Source organism: Schistocerca serialis, chromosome 7 (assembly GCF_023864345.2).
Source record: "Schistocerca serialis cubense isolate TAMUIC-IGC-003099 chromosome 7, iqSchSeri2.2, whole genome shotgun sequence".
Lineage (NCBI taxonomy): Eukaryota > Metazoa > Arthropoda > Insecta > Orthoptera > Acrididae > Schistocerca > Schistocerca serialis.
In genome coordinates, this window is record NC_064644.1 from 86,778,338 (window position 1) to 86,806,043 (window position 27,706).

The following is a 27,706-nucleotide window of genomic DNA, read 5'->3' on the forward strand; positions in this document are numbered from 1 at the left end:
ACAGAAAGTTGTCATAAATAAACACATACACGGAAGACTGATAAAGAAAAAGTACGCAAGACAAAAAATGTTAGTAGTAAGTTTCAATAAGTAAGCAGGTATGGGAAGCGTTGTCACAGAAGGTTTCAGTTTTAAACGGTTTTCAAATGCCGCTATCAGTCACAAAATTTGTTGACAGCTAAATTATTTATTTAGTGACATGTTTTGTGGATTATACCTCATCATCAGGCTATATTGGCATTACAAGAACATTTAACACATGTTTGTACAGATATTAAAGCTTCTTTAAATGACTATGTGACCATTCTGTGAAGTGTGAGAAGGATAACCTGGTAAGAGACTATGTCACTTTGTGTACTGGTCTTCCATTCACATGAAAATTTTATAAAATGATCCCTCACTTTGTTTTTTTATGGAGTGTCATTTTTCTTGTGATGTGTTGAGGCATCGAAATTTAGCACAGACTTCAATGTGAGATGCTTATAATAGTTTCCACAACGAATCTCTGTCTCGAAACTTGGCAGAAAATCCAAAGAGGTTATGGTCGTATGTGAACTATGCTAGAGGCAAGACACAATCAATACCTTCTCTGCACGACAGCAAAGGAGATACTATCGAAGACAGTGCTGCCAAGGCAGAGTTACTAAACACAGCCTTTCGAAGTGCCTTCACAAAAGAAGACGAAGTAAATATTCTGAAATTCGAATCACGAAAAGCTGCCAACATGAGTAACATAGAAGCAGATATCCTCAGGCTAGTAACGCAACTTAAATCACTTAATAAAAGCATGTCTTCTGGTCCAGACTGTATACCAATTAGGTTCCTTTCAGAGCTTGCTGATGCAATAGCTCCACACTTAACCATCATATACAATCATTCGCTAGATGAAAGATCCATACCCAAAGACTGGAAAGCTGCACAGGCACACCAAAATTCAAGAAAGGTAGTAGAGGTAATCCACTAAAATACAGGCCCATATCATTAACATCGACATGCAGCAGGATTTTGGAACATATACTGTGTTCGAACATTATGAATTACCTCGAAGTAAACGGTCTATTGACACACAGGCACACAGATTTAGAAAACATCTGTTCTTGTGAAACACAACTAGCTCTTTACTTGCATGAAGTGTTGAGTGCCACTGACAAGGGATCTCAAATTGATTCTGTACTTCTTGATTTCTGGAAGGCTTTTGACACTTTACCACAAAAGCAGCTTGCAGTGAAATTGTGTGCTTATGGAATATCGTTTCAGTTATGTGACTGGATTCATGATTTCCTGTCAGGGGAGTCACAATTCGTGGTAATTGACGGAGAGTCATCAAGTTAAACAGAAGGATTTCTGGCATTCCCCAAGGTAGTGTTACAGGCCCTATGCTGTTCCTTATCTATATAAACTATTTGGGAGCTGTCTTAGGTTGTTTGCAGATGACGCTGTCGTTTATCGACAAGTTAAGTCATCAGAAGATCAAAATAAATTGCTAAACAATTTAGAAAAGATATCTGTATGGTGCAAAACTTGGCAATTGACCCTAAGTTACGAAAAGTGTGAGGTCATCCACATGAGTGCTAAAAGGAATCCGTTAAACTTCAGTTACACAATAAATCAGTCAAATCTAAAGGCTGTAAATTCAACTAAATACCTAGGAATTACAATTACAAACAACTTAAATTGAAAGGAACACACAGAAAATGTTGTGGGGAAGGATAGCCAAAAACTGCATTTTATTGGCAGGACACTTAGAAAATGTAATAGATCTACTAAGGAGACTGCCTAGACCACGCTTGTCCATCCTCTTTTAGAATACTGCTGCGTGGCATGGAATCCTTACCGAATAGGAGTGACTGAGTACATCATAAAAGTTCACAGAAGGGCAGCATGTTTTGTATTGTGGTGGAATAGGGGAGAGAGTGTCACTAAAATGATACAGGATTTGGGATGGACAGCATTAAAACAAGACGTTTTTTGTTGTGGAGGGATCTTCTCACAAAATTCCAAGCACCAACTTTCTCTTCTGAATGCGAAAATATTTTGTTGATGCCGACCTGCATGGGGAGAAACGACCACCATGATAAAATAAGGGAAATCAGAGCATGTATGGAAAGATATAGGTGTTTGTTCTTTCCATGCACTACAAGAGATTGGAATAATAGAGAATTGTGAAGGTGATTTGATGAACCCTCTGCCAGGCACTTAAATGTGATTTGCAGAGTATCGATGTAGATGTTATTTCCATGGTTTTTCTGGACTTCAACACATACAAACTTCACAATGGTGTTTCTAAAGGAACTTACGCAAAACAAATCAGTAGTGCAAACACAAGTTGGCAGTCGCCGTCAAAACAAGGCTAGTTTTGATTTGTCTATCAATCTTTTGATCCTGGTGTTGTCAGTTTGAGTTAAAAAATCCACAAGTCTTAACGAATTTAATTCAGTACTCTTAGAAGAGTAAGTACATGACACCAATGTTATCAAAGACCCCAGAAATATCTTTGTAATTCTGAAATAAACAGTATTTATCCTGTCGCTTGCATTATATTAAACTGTCACAGTCACTCATTTTGTAATGTATTACACCAACCAACATCAATAGCAAGACATGCAGAAGACAATGCTACAGCAGGATTGACATATCGATAGTCAAATAGAAACTAACCTTGTTTTGACCGCCAAACTGTGTTTCTGCACTATTGATTTGTTTTGTATATTGAACTTTAAAAACACCATTGCGAAGTTTGTGTGTGGTGAAGAAGTCCAAAAGAACTGTGGAAATAATGATGTCTCAACACATCATAAGAAAACTGCCATTCCACAAGAACAAAGTGAGTGACCATTTTATAAAGTTTTCATGTCCACATCTAATCTACATGGATACTCTGCAAATCACATTTAAGTGCCTGGCAGAGGGTTCATCGAACCACTTCCTAATTTGCTATTATTCCAATCACGTATAGCGCACGGAAAGAACGAACACCTGTATCTTTCCATACGAACTCTGATTTCTCTTATTTTATCATGGTGATCGTTTCTCCCTATGTAGGTCGGTGTCAACAAAATATTTTCACATTCAGAGGAGAAAGTTGGTGATTGAAATTTTGTGAGAAGATTCCGTCGCAACAAAAACGCCTTTCTTTCAATGATGTCCAGCCCACCTGTATCATTTCAGTGGCACTCTCTCCCGTATTTCGCGATAAAACAAAACGTGCTGCCCATCTTTGAACAGACGACCGATACTACTACTCTTACTTGGTTATCCTTCTCTCTCTCCGTCTTTAAAGGACGATCACAGCAGTAATTTAAAGAAGCTTTAATATCTGTACAAACATGTGTTACATGTTTTTTTAATGCTAATATAGGTTGATGATGAGGTATAATCTTCGAAACATGTCACTACGTAAATAATTTAGTTGTCAACAAATTTTGTGACTGTTTAGATATATCTGAAAACTTTTTCATATTATGAAACATTGACAGTCGATTAATAGTCAATGGGTTGTAGTTTGTCACCAACACTTTTCAACATCTATGCTAAAACATACGAAAAACTGCATTAGCATAAGGAAGAGGTATGAATGATGAATAAAAAAATAGGAGTGCGGGTAAACTACTGCAAACAGCATAGTGAACGCATTATTGTGGCCAAGATAAGACACGAAGCCCACACCTACTACAGTAGTACAAGTTTATATGCCAACTAACTCTGCAGATGATGAAGAAATTGATGACGCGTATGATGAGATAAAAGAAATTATTCAGGTAGTGAAGGGAGACGAAAATTTAAGTCATGGGTGACTAGAATTCGAGAGTAAGAAAAGGGAGAGAAGGAAACATAGTAGGTGAATACGGATTGGAGGTAATAAATGAAAGAGGAAGCCGTCTGGTAGAATTTTGCACAGAGCATAAATTAATCATAGCTAACACTTGGTTCAAGAATCATGAAAGAAGGTTGTATACATGGAAGAACCCTGGAGATACTAAAAGGTATCAGATAGATTTTATAATGGTAAGACAGAGAAAAAATTCCTTCTCATTTAGAATGGCAGTTGTGTGAGAGACAAAATTTTAATTGGTAGTTAGAAAACCAAATAAATAACAATAGCTCTGCAACATATAATTTTAATTTCAACAGGCATCATATCACGTTACTTACATCATGATAACATTTTTTAGCCACCTTCATTATCTGGCAAACATTTACAGAGATAATTTTATATTTTCTGCATAAAAACTGCAAAGAGAAAGCAGAGATATTGGGAATGACAGAAATCAAAAGGGAGGCAGAAAATCTGAGCTTGATGGCTGATTGACAGATGAAGCACTAGGTCAGTTTGTGCTGAACCTAAATACAGGGTGCGACCAATAAGTAATAAGACTGAATTAATTAATTTTTTTTAACTAACTGGTGCAAATCCTTAGTATTCCTCAAAGTAGCACCCTTGGCTTTGACACACCACGTATAACCCAATTTCCACAGCACGTACACCTTCTGAAAATCGCTTCTGTGATCCTCTTTACAGGCACTGACAAGACATTTTGGACATCATCTACAGAGCTGAATCAGTGTCCCTTGAGGTCCCCCTTGAGCCGGGGAAAAGAGGAAGAAGTGTGCCGGTGACAGATCTGGACTGTAAGGAGAGTGATCCTTCAATCCTTGAAGCTTATGGGTGACCGGTGCACTGGTCGTCTTCGACAAGCTCCAGCGCTCCCGGAACAGCTTGTGCCACTCGAACACTATTGAGCGGCTCAGAGCATCATCCCTGTAGGCGTCCTTAATCATTCCAAGGGTCTCCGTCATGATCTTCCCTAGTTTAATGCAGAATTTTATGTCACAGCACTGCTCAAGGTTTTCCTCCATCTTGAAATGCGGCCGTTCTGCTAAACAGAGGACCACAAAAATCGACGTGCTCACCCTCCGGTTCCCCGCAGGCAACTGGAAAAAACATCAATCTCTCTGGAAGACTCCCCACTATCATGCCCAGGCAGTCCAATCCCCCTCCACCGCTCCATTCGCGCTACAGAAATTCAGTCCTACTACTTATTGATCACATCCTGTATTTCTGTCTCATTACTCATTATCTAATAGCCATTTGTTTAATCAAACTTTTGATACACGGAATTTCTACATACATTATTAAAATACAAGCTCTTTGTAAATTTTAACTGACATCTCCAAGAACAGAAATATTTTACTTAGCAAAGTGGAGACTGTTTATGTGTTTATTTATTGACCAGCTTTCATTGTCCAGTATGGAAAGGAAGGCCGGGCGAGTTTAACATCCTGTAAGCTTTTCTGGAGCACCCATTGTGAACAGATTTCAGCTGGAAAGAAAGATGTTGCATAGTCTCTCTGCTAGGACAGACCCTGGAAAAGGCAAGGCCACTCTGTGCCAACAAATAATGCTACCTATTTCTTTTTATTGCTGACCAATGGTCTTCGCCGTTCGCCAATGGTCTTAGAAAATTAATTACTGATTGTGGTGTAAAATACTGCCTACACTACAAGAAGATCTTGGTCATTTTCAGTATAAGAATATACAGAGTAGAAACGACTGTAAATACAACAAAGATCCAAAGAGGCTACATAAGTACTCATCCACAGATCAAAAGGCAGTGTTTAGTAAATGCGAGAAAATTACAGTGATGCTCAACATGTCAATGGCAGTTGCTACAAGACAGAGGTGTTGTGTATCATGGGGGAATGTTGCTGCTGAAATTCTAAGAGTCTACGTTTGGAGAAGAGTTGGGCGACATGTAACTTCCTTCCATACGTGTCTTGCAAAATGAAGAAGAAAAGAATAAGAGAAATTAGACCCCATATGGAAGTTTATTGACATTCATTCTTCCCATGCACCATTCGTGAACGTAACAGGTAAGAGGAAAAATGATAGTGGTACCAGAAATGCCCTCTGGCACACACTGTTATGTGGCTCCATCTTCAGAAGGGACAAAAGATGAACACAGATGGAGCCTGTCACAATTGCTGACTCAACTGTTAATCAGTGGGCTACTGCCTTTTATCTTTTATTTCATACAGATCATACTTCCCGTAGTTGCTCGACAGCAAAGAAGCTAGAACAAAGTTACATGTAAATGGTACATTCAGGCCAAACCTAACATTTGTAACATTTTCTTGATGAAATTTTTGTTTGAACCTGCGTGACAGCAAACAAATGAGAGAATATGCTGAAGAAGGTGTAAGTAGTTGCTCTTTTAGAATCACAGTCGCATGAGAACTCTTAAACAACCTTGTAACTGATAGCCCATAGTGCACTGTGATTGTCTCTAAGTGTGTACTATACTAAAAAGGCCAAAAACGGAGAGTACAACACATTTAAGGAAAGATTAGTCACGCCAAGAAAAGAAGTGTTTACACAAAATATCTACCCCATAGATATCTGTCCTATTTGTACTATCTCCTTTGCCTAAATTACATGCTAGAACACCATTAAAATCATTTGCTAGTGCTTGGTAAGTCGAGAACAGTAAGCCGAGAGCAGTGCTGACATACCAAGGGGGTCATATAGTATCCATTCCAGCCTCATAGTGACACAGCACCAGTCTAAGTAGTCCTGAGGCTTGTCAGAAATCAGTAAGTGGATGAGTAAGTTGCAAATTATTAAACATAGTGGACTGTATTGGAAAGTACCGTATCTCTGAAATCATCCTTGTGTTTGCTGGAAGTGATTTGAAGGATCTTAAAACAAGATGACTAAATAAGAATATAAATCCTGCTCCTATTGAATAACATCACACCATTCTCAGTCTTAAGTTATCTTTAAAAAGGCAAGAGTGAAAGTTTTTGAACTCTTCAACAAGAACCACATTATGTTATTGTTTTTACTTCTGCTAATGTTCTTAACATACTTTTCTGAATAAATAATTTGGCACCTACCTCTGAATGTGCTATATTTATAGCAGTAAGTGAATTTAAATTTCGGAGTGCCATGAGGGACTCATCTGTGATGTGAGTGCAACCCCCTACATCCAGTTCACTTAACAATGGGCAATATTGGCTGACAGAAATAATCACTTCATCAGTTACTGCAAAAATTCTTCTCATGGACAGTTTTGACAGGTAAGGAAGACTCTGAAATAACTGAGACAGAGCTGCAAAACAAAAACAAAAAAACAACAATAAAAAAGAGTAACAATGTTATCCTAACGTAAATTCCAGCACAGAAGCAAGAAAAGGAGTTGACAACCACTCGTCTACATATGAAATACAGGCAATGCACAGGTGCACAAAGAAAAAAAAAATCAAATAATTGCTAGTTTCCTAAATCCATTATTGAGAAGCAGAGTATGAGAGTGACAAAAATGGGGAGTCTGCTGTCTACATGACCATATTGAAGGAACAAACTGACAGAGGGAAGAATAAAGAAGGCGAAGCTGAGAGAGTGGGTAGAGGATGGCGAGAGAGAAAACTAGTTAAGTTAGAGTGTACAGAACAGATCTTGCAACTGGGTCATGGACTGCGAGTGGAGCATAAGTGGTATATGGATGGACTAAGATATTACAGAGGCTGGAATGAAGGTCAGAGTTGAGTATTTTCATGTTTGTTGATTTCTTAGGATGGAAAGGATGTATGACTGCTGTGTACAGATGCAGGTGGAGCTGGCCACTGTTTGCGAACAGCTGAACATGCTGATGGCCGCGGTCAGCCATCTTCAGGCTGCTGCCTCAGTGTAGCGGCAGTGGGGAGTCTGGTGCGTCGCGTGGTACACCCCATATGTTACATGCTTCACCCACGGTCCCTGTTGATGAGACATCTTCACAGGTACTGGGCATGGTTGGGCCACCCTCTCCCCAAGGGGAATGGTGGGTTCAACGGTGTTAGTGTCGCACGAGGCGAAGGGTCAATGTGGAGGCTGGCCGTGTGGTGTCGCCCGCTCTGCCTGTGAGTGGACATGTGGCCGCTCCTTCAGCAAGGTCTGAGCAGGCACACGGCGGCGGAGGGGGGGGGGGGGGGTGTTTATTAGTGACTGGGAGCTCCAATGTTAGGCGGGTGATGGAGCCCCTTAGGGGAATAGCAGAAATGTTGGGGAAGAAGGCCAATGTTCACTCTGTCTGCTTGCCGGGGGGGTCTCATCCGAGACGTGGAGGACGCCGCGCCGGCGGCGACAGAAAGCACTGGGTGCACCCGACTGCAAATTGTTGCTCATGTTGGCACCAATGGCTCCTGCCATCTGGGTTCAGAGGTCATCCTCAGTTATACAGGCGGTTGGCGGAGTTGGTGAAGGTGGAAAGCCTCGTTCACGGGGTGGAATCTGAGCTAACTATTTGTAGTATCATTTCCAGAACCGATCACGGTCCTCTGGTTTGGAGCCTAGTGGAAGGCTTAAACCAGAGGCTCAGACGATTCTGTGGAGATCTGGGGTGCAAATTTCTCGACCTCTGCTATCGGGTGGAGAAATGTAGGGCCCCCCTGAATAGGTCAGGTGTGCACTACATGCAGGAAGCAGCTACAAGGGCAGCAGAGTACATGTGGAGTGCACATGTGGGTTTTTTTGGTTAGAGAATTCTATGTTTATAATGGGTGGCAGGGACAAAGAATCCAGTGAAATTTTCTTAAGTGCATCATCTGAAAACTACCTTGAGCAGTTAAACAGAGGACCGACTCTTGGCAATAACATATTAGACCTTCTGGTGACAAACAGACCCGAACTATTTGAAACAGTTAAAGTAGAACAGGGAATCAGCAATCATAAAGCGGTTACTGCATCGATGATTTCAGCCATAAATAGAAATATTAAAAAAGGTAGGAAGATTTTTTTCTGTTTAGCAAAGGTGACAAAAAGCAGATTTCAGAGTTCTTGACGGCTCTACACAAAAGTTTTATCTCAAGTACAGATAGTGTTGAGGATCAGTGGACAAAGTTCAAAACCATCGTACAATATGCATTAGATGAGTATGTGCAAAGCAAGATCGTAAGAGATGGAAAAGAACCACCATGGTACAACAACCGAGTTTGAAAACTGCGACAGAAGCAAAGAGAATGTCACAGCAAACATAAACATAACCAAAGCCTTGCAGACAAACAAAAATTACACGAAGCAAAATGTAGTGTGAGGAGGGCTATGCAAGAGGCATTCAACGAATTCGAAAGTAAAGTTCCATGTAATGACTTGGCAGAAACTCCTAAGAAATTTTGGTCTTATGACAAAGCAGTAGGTGGATCAAAACAAAATGTCTAGACACTCTGTGACCAAAACGGTACTGAAACAGAGGATGACCGACTAATGGCCAAAATACTAAATGTCTTTTTCCAAAGCTGTTTCACAGAGGAAGACTGTACTGTAGTTCCTTCTCTAGATTGTCACACAGATGACAAAATGGTAGATATCGAAATAGATGGCAGAGGTATACAAAAACAATTAAAATTGCTCAAAAGAGGAAAGGCCGCTGGACGTGATGGGATACCAGTTCGATTTTACACAGAGTACGTGAAGGAACTTGGCCCCCTTCTTGCAGCAGTGTACTGCAGGTCTCTAGAAGAGTGTAGCGTTCCAAAAGACTGGAAAAGGACACAGGTCATCCCAATTTTCAAGAAGGGACGTCGAACAGATATGCAGAACTATAGACCTATATCTCTAACGTCAATCAGTTGCAGAATTTTGGAACACATATTATGTTCGAGTATAATGACTTTTCTGGAGACTAGAAATCTACTCTGTAGGGATCAGCATGGGTTTCGAAAAATACGATCGTGTGAAAACCAGCTCACGCTATTCGTCCACGAGACTCAAGAGGGCCATAGACACGGGTTCCCACATAGATGCCTTGTTTCTTGACTTCCAAAAGGCGTTTGATACAGTTCCCCACAGTTGTTTAATGATCAAAGTAAGAGCATATGGACTATCAGACCAATTGTGTGATTGGATTGAAGAGTTCATAGATAACAGAACGCAGCATGTCATTCTCAACGGAGAGCAGTCTTATGAAGCAAGAGTTATTTCAGGTGTGCCGTACAGGAGTGTTGTAGGATTGTTGCTATACACAATATATATAAATGACCTTGTGGATAACATCGGAAGTTCACAGAGGTGTTTTGCGGATGATGCTGTAGAATATCGAGAGGTTGTAACAATGGAAAATTGTACTGAAATGCAGGAGGATCTGCAACGAATTGACGCATGGTGCAGGGAATGGCAATTAAATCTCAATGTAGAGAAGTGTAATGTGCTGTGAATACACAGAAAGAAATATCCTTTATGATTTAGCTACAGTACAGCAAGTCAGCAACTGGAAGCAGTTAATTCCATAAATCATCTGGGAGTGGGCATTAGGAGTGATCTAAAATGGAATGATTATATAAAATTAATTGTCGGTAAAGCAGATGCCAGACTGAGATTCATTGGAAGAATCCTAAGGAAATGGAGTCCGAAAACAAAGGAAGTAGGTTACAGTACACTTGTTCGCCCACTTCTTGAATACCAGTGTGGGATCCGTACCAGATAGGGTTTATAGAAGAGATAGAGAAGATCCAACGGAGAGCAGCGCGCTTCATTACAGGATCATTTAGTAATCGTGAAAGCGTTACGGAGATGATAGATAAACTCCAGTGGAAGACTCTGCAAGAGAGATGCTCAGTAGCTCGGTATGGGCTTTTGTTGAAGTTTCAAGAACATACCTTCACCGGGGAGTCAAGCAATATATTGCTCCCTCCTACATATATGTTGCGAAGAGAATATGAGAATAAAATCAGAGAGATTACAGCCCACGCAGAGGCATACTGACAATCTTTCTTTCCACGAACAATACGAGACTGGAATAGAAGGGACAACCGATAGAGGTACTCAAGGCACCCTCCGCCACACACCGTCAGGTGGCTTGCGCAGTATGGATGTAGATGTAGATGCAGACATTTCTCAATCCAGGAAATTCTGTAAGTGGAGTAGTAAACAGTCAATTGTTCTCCAATTATGCAAAACATCCAGCCATCTTCTCAACCAGCTGTTAAAGACTTTAAAGCCCTCTCACCTGCCTTATAAATCCACAGACTGTGCCAGTACACATGCAACTACTGGCAATAGTGGCTGGCAAAATACCACTTGGGCAGCAGAGGTATGAGTAGCCTGCAAGCACTCTATAATGACAATTTGTGATGATGAAAGAAAACATTTCTTTCACTATGGAGACAGAAGAGGCTTGATAAATCCCTTTGTTGGGTGCTGTATTTCACTAAAATTTGTTGGTACCCTGGACGTGCTACCTACGACTATGGATTTCTGTCTAGAAGTGGCCACTTGTAAGCAGCAGGGTGGTGTCGTATGAACACTTGCGCACGATACACACACATTATTGGTGAGAAGACTAATTGCTTGAGAAACTTACAAACCGGGAGATAACTTTATACTTTCTGGACAAGAATGTCAAAGAGAAAGCAGAGATATTAGGAATAACAGAAATCACAAGGGAGGCAGAAAATCTGAGCTTGATGGCTGACTGACAGATGAAGCACTAGGTCAGTTTGTGCTGACCCTATATATATCAGCATTGACAGATGGAGCACTAGATCAGTTTGTGTTGACCCCTACATATATCTGTTTCATTACTCTGGCATTACTCTGGCATATGTTTTAAATATGTTTCATTACTCTCTTTTCTAATGGCCATTTGTTTAGTCATTTTTTTGATACATGGAATTTCTATATAAAGTATTAAAATACACGCCCTGTTGTAAATTTTAATTGATATCTCCATGAATAGAGCCATTTAACTGAGCAAAGTGTTTGAAGATAATGCCTACCCAATATATAAAATCCATACAGCATTATAGTACAGACCATAGGTGAATATCCAAATATTAAGAGGCTCATGAATAAAGGTTTCAATATGTTATCTTCCTGCATTATGTCAGGGATCTGTCTTCAATAATGGTGTCAGATCCTCAGCAAATGTAAAGTGAAAGTAATCTACACGTACCACTCAAGATGGGTTGCTCTGCTCAGTTCTCTGAAGGTGATCTGTTGCTTCATAAGGCAGGCATGTGTAAGATCTTGTATGGGGATGGATTTCCAGAAAAACAGTATGAATTGTTCATCAATGATCCATGGAATATTGATGCTGCACCCACCATTGATGCTACAGCCTGACATATCAGTCGTAGATGAACACTGCATCAAGAAAGGCCACTCTATGGACAACAAGGAAGTCCAGATCATAGCATCCACATTATTGTTCTGAGAATCGAATATTGACGACACTACTGAAAACTGCCTGGCAGAGGGCCAACTCATTCCGGATGGCAGCTTCAGCTCATAGTGTATTGAATCCGTCACTTTCAGTAGTCACCTCTCACGGATAATGATATACAATGCCCCATAAAAGCAGAAAAATATATTGCTCAACTTTCTGGACTGCTAGTTTTCGCCTTAGGGAGAAAAGAGGGATAGACTGGGGAAGGCTGGAAATGAGAGGTAGGTCACACAGATCCCTTATTGAGGGGGACCCTTCTGTTGCGAGAACAAGAGGAAACAAAGATGAGGGGATGGGCATCAGAGACTAGGAGGTCAAAGATAGTACATGAAAAGTGGATGAGAAATGAAAGGGAGGGAGGTACCAAAGGAAAATGGGGAGAGGGATCAAGAAAAGAGAGAGAGAAAATTTTGTGATAAAATTATATTGTAAATTACTGAATATATAACAAACTTAAGCCAAAGAGTAAAATAGTTTGTTGTCCATATACATTTTTATACAATTAATCTACCACTAATGCATCAAAAACAATGAAATAGTGTGCACTGTTAAGCCAATTTACAGAGATGTGATAAAATAGAAGCCACTACCACCAACAAGACTGCAGAATATAGACTGTGTTAACTTACTAGCCATTCTGCTCAATACTGACAGCAGCCTGAACAACCAAATGTGTTATCAAGTAGAATAAAGGAAAAGGCATTCATGATGTGTGTAACAATGCCAACACATATGGCACAGCAGAGACATCTCTGAAAAATGGGTCGGCTCACAAAAGGTGGAATAATTTTTGATTTTCCAGTATGTTGTAAGTAGTATCCTTTTTGTGAAAAATCCAGATTTCAGACCACCACCTTGTGCCTCATCTGCCATCTCGTAAAAACTGTTAAGAAATGTCACTTTTTCAGTTTTTCCTCAGTAACTGACTTGCAGTGCATTTTACGTGTAAATATGCCTTTATCAGTTTTAAACAGCAGTAAAGTTTCTGCAAGTTTCATATATAACACGTTGGAAAATTCGAACAGCTACTGAGATTTGAGGCTGTGAAAAATCTGCAAAAATGTCAAGAAATCGCAAAAAGTTATATACGTCATCGGTTTCACCTCAATAATTTTTTTTTTAGTGCAATTTTGTGCACAGTGCATAACACCGGACATTGTAAGGATTTAATTTCCTTCAAGATTCGCTATCTGTAATTACTCCTAACACAGGTCGAGAAATGTTGCATTAACAATTGTAGTGAAAGTGAGCTTGAAACTAAAAATGCCATTCTCAGTCAAAAGTAGCATTCCTGAATTGTGTATACAGTATGTACATGTAGTTTATGAGATTCGCGTCATTTCTGGAGAATAAGTATTTTTGAAAGGAGAAAAAATTTCAGCAATTTTTCATATATTTCAACAAAATTTCAATACGTAATGGAGTAATTAGAGGTGAAGACATTAACTGCCATCTGTCCTGGGAGGTTTCTTCCAAAGAAATGAATAACACTGTAAACAGCAATTTTGAGAACATGCGTTTCTGACATAAATGTGCAGTCATGTCTCTGGTAACAGTCGCTAAGTATACAAACATGAAGAGAGGAAAAGCACCTCGGATTGTCTCATTTTTTTCCATAGTGTGATCATCTCTAAGCAGTCTGATGGTGACCCAATAAAATACTTAGAGTACAAACTTGCTCCCTTTCCACTGTAACTTTTTTCTGAGAAAGTCATTCAGAAGTCTACATTTTACACTGCCTTTACATCCTTATCAAGTGATGTAGAAAAAGAAAGGAGCATAGATGGTGGCTACCTCCTATACAGAGTTCACTGGAATTGGTGTGAATGTTTTTCTGCATTTTTAAAAGACTTGTGACCTATGCACAGTGACATCACGGTCAAAATGACAGTGTGGTAGTCTTCGATGGGTACAAAATAAAAGGAGCACAATAAGCACACACAAGAGCTCATCGTTCCAGGCTACAATACTGTGCGCAAGTTCTTTTTGAGGGTATCATGTTTCCGCTGATGCCACAAAATAAATTGTTATCAGGTGGAAAAAGCAAATCCCACTTCATTTCATTGTTTCACAAAGAATTACAGCAAGCATAAATGGTCACCAAGCAGGCAATAGGAGAAGCAGATACAAAAACCGCAATTTAGTTGTCTTCCAAATACAATTATGTTGTGGTCATTGAAGAAGACATTGATCTTTCAGTTTTGGAGACAGCTCTATTGTCAAACAATGAGTGCTTTTGTAAATACGGATGGGGTAACATATAAGATGCACTGTAATCAAAAACATCCTTCACATACATAGATACTGTGGAAAATATTCTATTTCTCCACACAACAAGCAGCTGCGATACTACCTCCACTCTGTCTGGTGCAGGAAAAATAAATTTTGCACCCCACTCGAGAGTGATGCTTTCCACAGCAAAAGTGTTTCTATTTTCAAATATCGAGCTGCAGAAAAAGAGAAAATCACGGAAGCAACAGAAGATTTGCTTGTGGCTTTTTATGGGTGTCTCTAACATTTCTATGGACAAGTTGCGATATCTTTGCTTTTCTAAAGCTGCTACAAACACCAAATTTGATTTGGCATGCCTATCTCCAACAGGGAATGTAGTACAATATCATGCATATAGAGTTTACCTGCAAGTTCAAACGATGATGAGGAATGAAAAGGACATCCTTGAGCAATGCCGGAAGAAGTATACTGGCGGTCTAATGCCAGTGCCAATGAGTAAAGAACCAGCTCCACAGGCATTGTTAAGCGTGACTTCATGCAAATGCAGAAAGACTTGTGGCAACAAATACAGCTGCAAAAAAGCAGGACTTTGATGCTCCACTGTATGCATTCACTGTGGATTTGAATCATGCAGTAAGGCAACAGAGGTTGAATACATCACAGAAGAAGGAAAGTTAAATGATCCACTGCCTGTCAGTTGATGTACTGAACTGTGCATATTAACCACATCTGAGCCAAAGCAACAGAAATCGATCAATTTTCCACCTTAAAATTTTGTGTATATAGTTAAAATAAAAGTTGAGATTTATTCTTAAACTGTATTCTGTTGGAATATAAGTATAGGTAAAAGTGTTGAAAATATTTATTCCCCTGAAATTACATTAATCTCATAAACTGCGCGTATACATTGCATACGTAATGGCTTAAAGATGATGATTTATTCAGGAGTACTATTTTTGACTAAGGATGGTGTTTTCAGTTTCGCACCCACTTTCATTGAAACTGTTAATGCAACATTCCTCGGTCAGTACAGGAAGTAATTATAAATATTCTGCACAAATCTTCAAGGAAATTAAATCCTCTACAATGCTTATTATTGTGCACTGTGCAGAAAACTGCGTTACAAAAGATGACGTTAAGGTGAAACCACTAGTGTCTCTATCTTTTTGCAATTTCTTGGTATTTTTGCAGATTTTCACTGCCTTATATCTCAGTAGTTGTTTTCCACCAGATTATGTATGAAATTTGCATGAAATTTAACTCTTTTTACAACTGATAATGGGATACTTCTGTCTAAAATGAACTGGAAGTGAGTTGCTGAAGAAAAACTGAAAAAAGTGAAATTTCTTAGCAGTTTTTACAAGATGGCGGGTGACACACAAGGGGGAAAAGGTCTTTAGTTTTAATTTAGATTTTTCACGAGAGGGGTACTACACACACACATATACACAAAAATCAAAATTACGCCATGTCATGGCAGAATGTTGGAAATTTTGTGATATGTAAGTAATGTTATTCAAATATTTACTGACTTACATATGTTATTCAAATTATGCCCGGCACTGTATGATCTGTACATTTTATTGATTTTCAGTTCACCTTGCACTTGATAATGGCTACAAAGCCAAAATCACAATTTTGTGGAATAAATTTACAATCAAATGGCAGAAATTTCATACAAAAAGTACAAACACTACATTTCCTGCTCTCGGGTAAAATATTTCAGAGGTAAAATAGTCCCCACATTCAGATCTCAAGGTGTGGACTACATCAGAAAAACAATTCTGACATTTTAGCAGTGGAGGTGTGGAATGCTTGGTCCCTTAAATAAGTAGGTGAGTTAGAGAATTTAACAAGAGAAATGGGTGGGTTAAAGTTAGATATAGCAGAATCCCATTCAATACTGGATTGTTGTTGTTGTTGTTGTTGTTGTTGTTGTGGTCTGCAGTCCAGAGACTGGTTTGATGCAGCTCTCCATGCTACTCTATCCTGTGCAAGCTTCTTCATCTCCCAGTACCTAGTGCAACCTACATCCTTCTGAATCTGTTTAGTGTATTCATTTCTTGGTCTTCCTCTACAATTTTTACCCTTCACACTGCCCTCCAATACTAAATTGGTGATCCCTTGATGCCTCAGAACATGTCCTACCAACCGATCCCTTATTCTAGTCAAGCTGTGCCACAAACTTCTCTTCTCCCCAATTCTATTCAACACCACCTCATTAGTTATGTGATCTACCCATCTAATCTTCAGCATTCTTCTGTAACACCACATTTCAAAAGCTTCTATTCTCTTCTTGTCCAAACTATTAATCGTCCATGTTTTCAATACTCAATACTGGATTATTAACACAAAACCCAATAGGGATCACGGAGTAACCAAATAGGGGTAATGGAGTATGTCTAATTCCAGTAGTACATGTTTAAATATCTACTAGCTCCACAGATGATGATGAGATTGAAAGAATGTATGGTGAGATAAAAGTAAATTATTCAAATAGTTAAGGGAGATGAAAGTTTAATTGTGATGGGGGACATAAGTTCAATAATGGCAAATGAAAGAGAAGGAAAAGTAGTTGGAGAACATGGACTGGGGGGAAATAAAAGCACGTGAAGCCACCTGGCAGAATTTGTAACGGAGCACAATTTAATTATTGCAAACACTTGGTTTGAGAATCATGAAAAAAGGTTTTACACTTTGAAGAGACCTTGACACACCAGAAGGTTTCAGGGAGGTATTATAACAATAAGTAAGAGGTTTTGAAACCAAATTTAAACTGCAAAACCTATGCAGGACCGGTGTGGGTTGACCATAATTTATTGGTTATGATCTGTAGATTCAAAATAAAACCATAGAGGGGAAGGAAAATAAGAAGGTACAACATGAATAAGTAGAAATAACAAGAGGTCAATAATAGTTTCAACAGGAGCATTTGACAACAATCGTCTGAGATCCGGAAAAAGCAATAAAATAGAAGCCTCAAAATCAGTCCTGGATAACACACAAGATACTGAATGTAACTGATGAAAGGAGAAAATATAAAAATGCAATTAATGAAACAGCCAATACCCAATACAGACATCTATAAAATTAGGTGGACAAAAAGTGCAAAATAGGTAAGCAGGAATGGCTAGAGACGGAATGCAAAGCTATAGACGTATGCATGACAATGAGGAAGACAGATACTGCCTACAGCAAAATTAAAAAAAGATTTGGAGAAAGAGACATAGCTGTATGAATAGCCAGAGCTCAGTGGCAAGCCAGTATTAAGCAAAGGAAGGAAAGCTGTATGGTGGAAGGGATATATAGAAGAGCTATGCAAAAAGTAAAAATCTGCTGCTAATATTTTCTCAGACTTCACTGTGCATATGGAGATGTGTCCATGGGTATCAGGAGTATTAAGAGACAAGCACTGTAGATGGGCTTCAAAATGATTGCCCTCAAACTTCTCCACTGTATCCAACAAGGAAAGAGTTCACAAAATCATCAGAACAAGCAGACATTTCACAGTAAATAAAATTGTTCCAAAATGCAACCAAACATCATGCTGTGTAGAAAATGATTAGAGAATCTGTCTTGTTAAAAAATTTTTACCCACTGAATCATATTTATTGACCAAGTATCACAAAGTTTAAAATAGAAGTACCACTCACAGCTTTCTTCTTGAGTTCTAAATGAAGGACATGATTTCTTGAGTACTGTGACACATGATTATAGCTGGCTCCAAGATTTCCCATCAAAAGAGAAAGCAAGGACAATATGATCTTCCGGGAAAGTTATAGGCACTGCAGTGGACTGCATTCTCATTGATCTTCAACCTGAGTTGACCATAAATGCTGTCTGCCAAAAAGCAGAAGATTTTGAAGCTCCATCAGGCATTGAGCAATAAACGCTGCAGGAAGATCATCCTGCAGTATGATAATGAGTGGCCTCATACAGCTTCTGTCACTGCACAACATTAGGACATCAGTCTGGTACTGTATTTCCCACTCTCCCTATAGCTCTGACTTGGCACCCTCCGGCTGTCTTCTTGTCATTTCTGTAAAAGAACAGATGTGAGGCCAAAACTACAGGACACTAGATTATATCCAGAAAATGGTGTCAGTGTCTTTGGACAGCTGGAATGAATGGCTGCAACAAGGAAATTTCCACTTTCAGAATAGTGGGGAAAAGTTAGAAAACATGTGGAGACTGTCAAAAAACGGCAGAACAGTCTGTATACTCAAAGGAAGTACAGAGCTTATCTTAAAAAAATTAATATTCACAACAATGAGTTGCTCATGATTTAGTATGACCCTTTTACGGGGGCATGTTGAAAAGTAATGCCTCTGAATTTTTATGTGGAGACCCTTACAGCTTTATAAATAAAACAAATGTTATTAACAATCAACATCTTTCTTTTTTATGTCTACTTGCTTGCAGCTCTCTGCCTCTAGAGGGCTCCAAACTGTACCTTGGGTTCACCATCATCAATTATCTTCCACAGAGTTCTGGATTATCCCCATCCAAATTTCATCTGTTTCCAGAAGTTAAATATCACCTTGGAGGACTTCCCTTTGACAGTGTTTAAGCAGTGCAAGCAGAGGTGAGGCTGCGGTTCTGTCAACAAATTCCAACAATTGAACAGATCGTATAAACAAACTGGCCTCTTGTTGGTAGAAATGTTTTAGTTGCCAGGGAGACTACGTTAAGAAATAAATATGTAGACATGTAGAATAAAATGTAGAATGTTAATAACATTCTTTTCATTAAAAAGCTTTCAGAGTTTTCATAAAAAAAATTCAGAGGCATTATTGTTAACCACTCTCTTTTTCTTTTTTTAAAAAAAATACAAATGTGCAATGAAATCATATTACCTGTTACTGACAAGTTTCTTATTTGGTTACGACCAGGATTGAGGTCGAGCTTTCTGAGCTGTTGACAGACTGAAACAGCTTCCAAGGATTTATTGTCAATTTCACATTCACTCAAATCTAGTTTGGTAATTCCTGGATGCAACAAAGAGGATAAACTATTATTACTAATGTTACCCCTCTTTGTGAAGACTACAAGAATCCTAGTTTTAAGATTAGGTGGTAGTAATTTTAGTGAGCCACAATCGCATCTATTGCTGCTCACTATAGTTTCAATGCACCTGAAACATGGAAACAAAACCAATAAATACATAGAATTCCCAGGAATAACATATTACAGTCTATTTACCACAATAAAATAAAAGCACAAGGTTCAATATGATCAAGGGCAGAACATAATGACAGATTAACAAGGACGAGGCCATTTTAAAAGAACTGTCCGGGAATTGGCTAACATTCTTGAATAATTAATATAATAATTTACTAAATAAATCTGAATATCAATGGATATCTGGGGAAGCAACCATCAAATCTGAGCCTACACTCCTAGATTTTTCCTATGTTATTTTGCAACTAGGTCATTCTATTGGAGGTCTAGAAATTTATTCATTTATTCTCCTCAGACTAAGACAAGATTTATTCTGGATTTTGGACATATGAACAATTCATGTCATAACCTGGTGTAAATAAGTACAAATATGTGACCTATCTCAATCACCTTATAAATATGATACCAGTGTGAACAAATCACACTTCTCTGTACGGAAATGTCAAATATTATGAAAATGCATTCAATGCAGTTTCCTAAAAAGAACGCTTTAAATAGCCAGGACTCTGTCATACAATCTGATCCCCATTTAACTGAAGTTGTCTGCAGCTTTTGTATTAAGCCTTGTCATGTGATAGTCACACCCTATACTAGTGTTATAAATATGAATGTCTTTGAAAATTTTATTGTACTTATTGCATTTAAAAATCAGTTGGACAGTTTATTGCATTTAAAAATCAGTTGGACAGTTTTATGAATATTTAGTGATATCAGTATGAGTAATTTGGTATAACAAGCTACCAAACTAAGAATGTACACGGGAAATGTTTTTAAAACAAAATTAAAATATTTTCTAATAGAAAAATGTTTATATTCTTTCAATGAATTTTAAGATAGTGATTGTAACATGAGGCATTAGCATATCAGTTGTAATATGATAAATGTAAAAAATAAACATAAGAAGCAACAGCTACAGAATACAGTGTATTTTATAAGTATAAATATAACCATAGTATTAAGTCTGATGTTTGCAAAAGCCATCATTACGATGGCTCTACACAAAGAAAATGTAAATAAATAAATAAACGCTATCACTGTGATTTCTCAGAATTCTTACTCCTTTTTAATTATAGGCACTTTATTTATGTGTCAGGCTGCTGCACCTTCCCATACTTCAATTCCATACACAGTATGAGGTATGGACACACAAGTGCAAAATATACTACACTTATTTGCTCACTACACAGAATTTGTGACAATGTCCTCATTGCATAGACTGACATTCTTAATTTTTGTTCCCTGAGAGAAATGCTACTAAGCAGTTCACTATCTTCCATTTATTCTTCCATTTATCTTTATTTTCATGTCAGACAGATGCCGGTTGTGTAACAAATGTCTCCTCACAGAGACGAGTTGTTCATACACTGACCACTCACATAGCACAAGATCTGCACCTCATATTCATAGTCATTGCCTTTACCAATACGATAAAGGTTTGTCACCTGAGGCCCACAACTAATGAGGAACTTTTTTCCAATCTGATCTATGTAATGGGTACTCAAATTAATTCTTACTGTCTGTTAGACAGAAAATACATTTATTTTAGTAGCATGGTATAAGATAATTTAATGAGACTAGTTTCCTTCAGCAGCTATAATCTTTTCCCAGTTTTGTGGGTAACAAGTGGATTTGTTCAAAAAGTTCAGGTTTTTTGAGGTGACCCACACATGGAGAAAGTTCTTGTGATCATTAAAAGATGTGATACATTGTTCAGATATGCCATGCTACATGAAACAAATGATAATCGTAAGGGGTGATGTCTGGTGAATGTAGTGGTGGAGTAAGATCTCCCATCAAAGCCCTTTCAAAGTTTCCTTCACTTGGTTTGAAACATGTGGTTTGCACTGTCATAAAGCAGGATGATTGTCGTGTCTCTGAGCATATTGCAGCTGTTAGTTTTTAAATGCACTATTCCAACTGACTAACTGTGCTTTGTAGCATTTCACCATTTAACCCAGCTCAGCTCATGCTAGACCACAGGCACCAGTATGCAGTTTGTCACTCACCTCAAAATTGTTGTCTCTGAATTGCAAAAATCAATCTCTGCAAGCTGTTCCCAACAGTTCAAGTTCTCCATACACTTCCACAAATAAACAAAGGTTTTCCACAACAAGTTTTTTGAGATGAAAACAGAAGAGCAACACTTCCTGCAAATGTTGTTTTGTAGGTACAAAACCACAGATGTTTAAGGTGCTAAATAAGTAGCTTCTATTCACTCCACTAAAAGGTCATACACAGATCTGAAAGCCTAATTCTTCCACTGTCAAACAGCAACTGCTTCTGTTCATCAACGGTGACAAATAATCTAAGCTAGCCAATAGCATCCAAAAACAGTGACCATCATATTTTTGTCTCCACGAGAGGAAATATCTCCAATACTATTACCCAGTAAATGAAATTTCCTATTGCAGTTATCACTATTCTAATATTGAATCCCTTATTTCACATGTATTGCATATTTTCTGAGTTAGTACAAAATGTACTTTTGAAAGACCTACCCTTTCTATCAAATATCTCACATCATGCTGTTTGCCTAAAAAGGATGCAGATCAAATACAGGATGAGGTTAGATTTAGAAGCTGTAGTAGTAAATTGTCATAGCTGTGTCGGGAAAGAACACGAGTTCCAAGTACTAATACGAGGGCAATCCAGACAGTAACGAAAGTTTAATTGTACCAACATAGTCTACGATAACAACACAAAAACTGAAAACACACATTCTGGCACACACTTTGTCTATTTTTCCACATAGTTGCCTTAGACATTCAGGCACTTGTGGTGCCTTGGTGACAGTTTGTGTACACCCTCTTCATACCTGTCTATTTAACCCTGTCACAAAAGCAACCTTCAAGTTTTCATTATTTGCAAAGCATTTAGTAGCAAGGTGTTCCTACAAATGAGGAAACAGGAAAAAGTCCAATGGAGCCAGGTCCGACAGTACGGAGTACGCTCGATGGTGTACCCCCGCAATATTTCATACAGCATGGCTCGTGTCAGCTGGGCAGTGTGTAGACACGCAGTGTTGCGAAACAGAACAATTCCATGCCAGAACTTGCCTCTTCAGTGGTTCTGGATGGCCCAATGAAGACATTCAAGGATAGCACATTACGCATCACTATTGAATGTTGTGTTGCAGGGCATGAAATTGATGGAGTTTGTTTGCCCTTGTGTGGTTCTTGAGAATGACGACACTCCAGATTATGACACTCCACAGATCGTCACTTTTTGTGGAGGTGTTATAAAAAAAACCATGTTTCATCTCCTGTAACAATCTGGTCAAGGAATGTGTTGATGCCCATTGCAAATGCTCCAAGAAATCTAATGCAGCACCCACTCTCAGCTTTCTGGTCATCTATGATCTTGTGTGGCACCCATCATGCACAGATTTTTTGGCGCACAAAGTGCTGAGAGACAATTTTGTGCTCAACTGAACAAGACACTTTCTGACACTGTTCACGCATGTCGCTAATCGTGAATCACCTACTCTTACACGACACGATCCACATTTTCTTTCAGCGCATCTATGGTGACAGATGGTCGTCCTGATATCTCTGTCATGAACATCTGTCCTCTCATTCTTAAACATTGTACACCACTTTCCAACACTGGGTGCATTCATTAAACCTTCACCACAAATGGTAACAAGTCGGTGGTGAAGATCACAGGGTCTAACGTTTTCTGCCTGCAGAAAACTAATAACACCTGGCACCTCACACTTGGTGGGATTAGCAATCAACACAGTCATGGTCAAAGCTATCTCTGCACTTACCAAATGATAGGGCCTGACCTACAACTGGATGTGGTACCTGTTTGCATCACGATGAACATCAGAAACCAGTGAGCTGCTGCCACAAGAAAGGTGCACGGACAGTATGCAGTAACAGTCCTTACTTTCTGGATGGCCATCATAGTAAGCACTGAAGATCAAATAGTTAAAGGTACTGCAAGCTGGCTAAAGCCAGAGATAAATTCAGCCAAAATTTTTATAAAGGACCTAACAGTGTTCAGAAAGCATAGATTAAATACAGTAGGCGGTGGCATGTTTGTTGCTTTCAGAAGTAGTTTATCTTGTAGTAAAATTGGAGTACGAATTCCTGTAAGTATGGGTAAAGGTTATACTTGACAACCAGAATAAATTAATAATTGGTTCCTTTTATCAAATCTTGACTGAGATGATACAGTTGCTGAAAGGTTCAAACAAAACTTGAGTAGCATCGCAAATAGATACCTCCAAATAGGTAATGTCCAGTTACATTAATGTGACTACCTGTCAAAAGCATGAATAGCCACCTTTTGCACTGCAGACCACTGCAAGATGGGCATTAAGAGTGTCAATGAGGTTCTGGAAGGTACTGATAGGGATATGGAGCTATGTTGACTCCAGTACCATGGCCAGCTGCACTAGGTTTCTCAAACGAAGATCCACAGTGCAAACAGCACGATTGAGGTGGTTCCCCAGATTCTCAACTGTGTTTAAAATCCGAGGAGTTTGGTGGCCAGCGGAATATGTTAAATGCATCCTGGTGCTCTTTGAAACAAGCATGTACTGCACTGTCCTGGAGGTAGATGCCTTTATGCTGAGGAAAAACAAACTTCATTCCCAAGGATAGATGCATATTTGTGTTCATCCACTGGGATGGCCACAAAAACATTCCCCAGATCACAATGCTCCCTCCTCTGGCCTGGACACTTCCAAATGTTGTTGCGGGGTGTCTGTTTTCACTGTTTTCAGATGGTTCTGCCGATGCAGCATAAAACACAATTCATCAGAAAAGGCCACCTGTTGCCCCTCAGTGTATGTCCAGTTGCGGCATGGCATGCAAATTCCAGCCTTTGTCGTTGATGAACAGCAGTCAGCATGGGTGCATAAACCAGGCACCTACTGTGGAGGCCCACACACAGCACCATTCACTTAACGGTCATTGAGGAGACACTGTTAACAGTGCCTTGGTTCATCTGGGCAGTCAGTTGCTGAACAGTTGCACATCTATTCGTCCATATACATCACGACAGCTATCATTCACTCCTATCGTTATGGTCAGTGATGCATCACAGTTGCTCGGTGCCAGTTTTGGATAGCACTATTTTGTCATGTACGGTACACTTTTTAATCACGGTGGCACGCGAACAGTTTACACACTTAGCATTTTGGAAATACTTATACCCTTGGCCCGAAAACCAATGATCATGCCAACATCACATACTATATTTTATGGAATAAGATGCACTTTCTTCTTCAAAAAGTTGCTTCCAAAATTCAAGTCCATCTCATACTCAAAATTAATATGAAAATGTCCAGTATTTGATTTAAAATTCCCGCCAGTCTTAAAAATGGCCATATATTTGATGCCACAGGAAACCTATCTCTATCTGGCAACAATGGATTCACCAGGCGGCAGCAGCAGTGCACAGGTCCAATGAACATGAGTTGCGGAGATTTAAAAGCTTGCCAACACTGTCTCCCTCCCACCCCGCAATCACAAACCCGGAACACTGTTTATCCTATGATGTCTCATTGCAGTCTACAGTGCCAGTGTACTTGAACTGATAGTGATTTATGTTATGTGTAATATTATAATATTTTTGTCAGTAGGTAGTTTTGTAAAGGAAAAAAATAAAAGGTATCCAGAGGATTCGGGCTGTAAATTGAAAATAATAGCATATGCAGAAGAATATGGAAACACAGCAACTGAGCGGCATTTCGGCCCTCCAGCAACAGAAAAAAACCATTTGCGATTGGCCGACTAGTAAAGAACTGAAAAAATGAGGAAGACTAAATGTGCGAATAGAGGACTGAATGCATAATGGCCACAACTGGAAGATGATGTACTGAAATGAATTGAAGGATACCATCAAAATATCATTGGAATTAATGTAAAGATGATTCAAATACATGCTAGTAACCTAGCACTACAGTAGAACTTAGCAGACTTTAAGGGTGGAGTTGGTTGGTGCCACAGGTTCATGAAGTGTCATGGACTTGTCATGCAAACCAAAACATCTCAGTAAATGGCACACGAGTATGAAGAGAAAATATTATCTTTCCATCGCTTTATTATTCGACATTGAAAGAAAACCGTGTAGAAATAAGCAAAATAGCGGATATGTATGAAACTCCTCCAAAATTTGATGTGCTGAGTGACAGAACTGTTGTCATGAAAGGTGCTACAACTATGCAAACAAGTGTACATGAAAAAAATTATCTACACTGTTGTGATGGAACATCTACACTGTTGTTCTTTTATGTTGTCTTGAAAGTACAAAACTTAATCCAATGATTATTTTAAAGTGCAAAACAATGCCAAAACCTTCTGAAATACAACCAGGTATTGGATCCCTTTATTGGGCAGGCAGGTCAGAGAATTTAAAAAGGGAAATGGATCGGTTAAACTTAGATATAGTGGGAATTGATGTTCAGTGACAGGAACAGGACTTCTGGTCAAGTGAATACAGTGTTATAAACACAAACTCAAATAGGGGCAATACGGGAGTAGGTTTAATAACAAATAAGAAAATAGGAATGTGGGTAAGCTACTATAAACAGCACAATGAATGCATTGTTGTAGACAAGATAAATACCATTCCAGCGCCTTCCAGAGGGAAGTGAAGAAATGTATGACAACATAAAAGAAATTATTCAGAGAGTTACGGGAGATGAAAATTTAATAGCAATGGGGGAATGCAATTGATACTAGGAAAATGAAGAGAAGGATAAATAGTAATTGACTTTGGACTGGGGGAAAGGAACGAAAAAGGAAGTCACCTAGTAGAGTTTTGCACAGATCATAATTCAATCATCACTAACAGTTGGTTTAAGACTAATGAAAGAAGGTTGCACATGTGGAAGCAACCTGGGGACACCGGATGTTTGAGACTGATTATGTAATTGTAAGGCAGAGATTTTGGAACCAGATTTTAAAGTGTAAGACATTTCCAGGGGCCATAGATTAAAACAACAGAACCTGCAAAAAGGTAGGAAATTAAGGAGATGGGCCCTGAATAGTTGAAAGAACCTGACGCTGTTGAGAATTTCAGAGAGAGCATTAGGTAAAAATGACAAGAACAGGGGAAAGGAATACAACAGAAGAAAAATGGGTAGCTTTGAAAAAAAGAAATAGTGACAGTAGTACAGGATCAAATAGGTAAAAATACAAGGCTTACGGTAGTTGAAATTCTTGCGTAACACAGGAGATACTTAATATAACTGAAGAAAGGAGAAAATATAAAAATGCAGTAAATGAAGCAGGTGAAAGGGAATACAAATGTACAAAGAATGAGATTGACAGGAAGTGCAAAATGGCTAGAGGACAAATGTAGGTTTTAGAAGCATATACCACTAGATAAAAGATGAATACCACCTGCTGGGAAATTAAAGAGACCTTTGGATAAAAGAGAAGCCGCTGTATGAAAGTCAAGAGCTCACATGGAAAGCCAGCCCTAGGCAAAGAAGGGAAAGCTGAAAGATGGAAGGAGTATTTAGAGGGTCTATACATAGAAGGTGAAGACAATATTATAGAACTGGAGGAAGACATAGATGATGAAGATGAGATGAGAAATATGATATACTGTGAGAAGAATTTGACAGAGTACTGAAAAACTTAACTCGAAACAAGGTCCCAGGAGTAGACGACATTCCGTTAGAACTACTGATGGCCTTGGGAGAGCCAGCCATGACAAAACTCTACCATCTGGTGTGCAAGATGTACAAGACAGGCAAAGTACCCTCAGATTTCATGAAGAATGTAATAATTCCAAATCTAAAGAAAGCAAGTCCTGACAGGTGTGAAAATTACCAAATTATCAGTTTAATAAATCACAGTTGCAAAACACTAACACGAATTCTTTACAGAACAATGAGATTTCTACAGAAACCAACCTTGAGGAAGATCAGTTTGGATTCCAGAGAAATACAGGAATATGTGAAGTAATATTGACCCTACGACTTATCTTAGAAGACAGGTCAAGGTAAGGCAAACCTACGTTTATAGCACTTGTAGACGTAGAGAAGGCTTTAGACAATGTTGACTGGAATACTCCCTTTGGAATTCTGAAGGTAGCAGGGCTAAAATACAGGGAGTGAAAGGCTATTTACA

General features: G+C 38.9%; 1 protein-coding gene across 1 annotated transcript in view; it reads right to left on the minus strand.

Annotated features, from left to right (window-relative positions):
• Window positions 1–27,706, minus strand: part of LOC126412345 (protein AMN1 homolog) — a 98,724-nt gene that overhangs the window by 50,042 nt on the left and 20,976 nt on the right. The window contains exons 2-3 of the mRNA XM_050081897.1: window positions 19,289–19,566; window positions 6,895–7,109 (exon numbers count right to left, since the gene is read on the minus strand). Coding sequence (XP_049937854.1) covers window positions 6,895–7,109; window positions 19,289–19,566 — 493 coding nt within the window. The remainder of the gene's footprint in view (window positions 1–6,894; window positions 7,110–19,288; window positions 19,567–27,706) is intronic.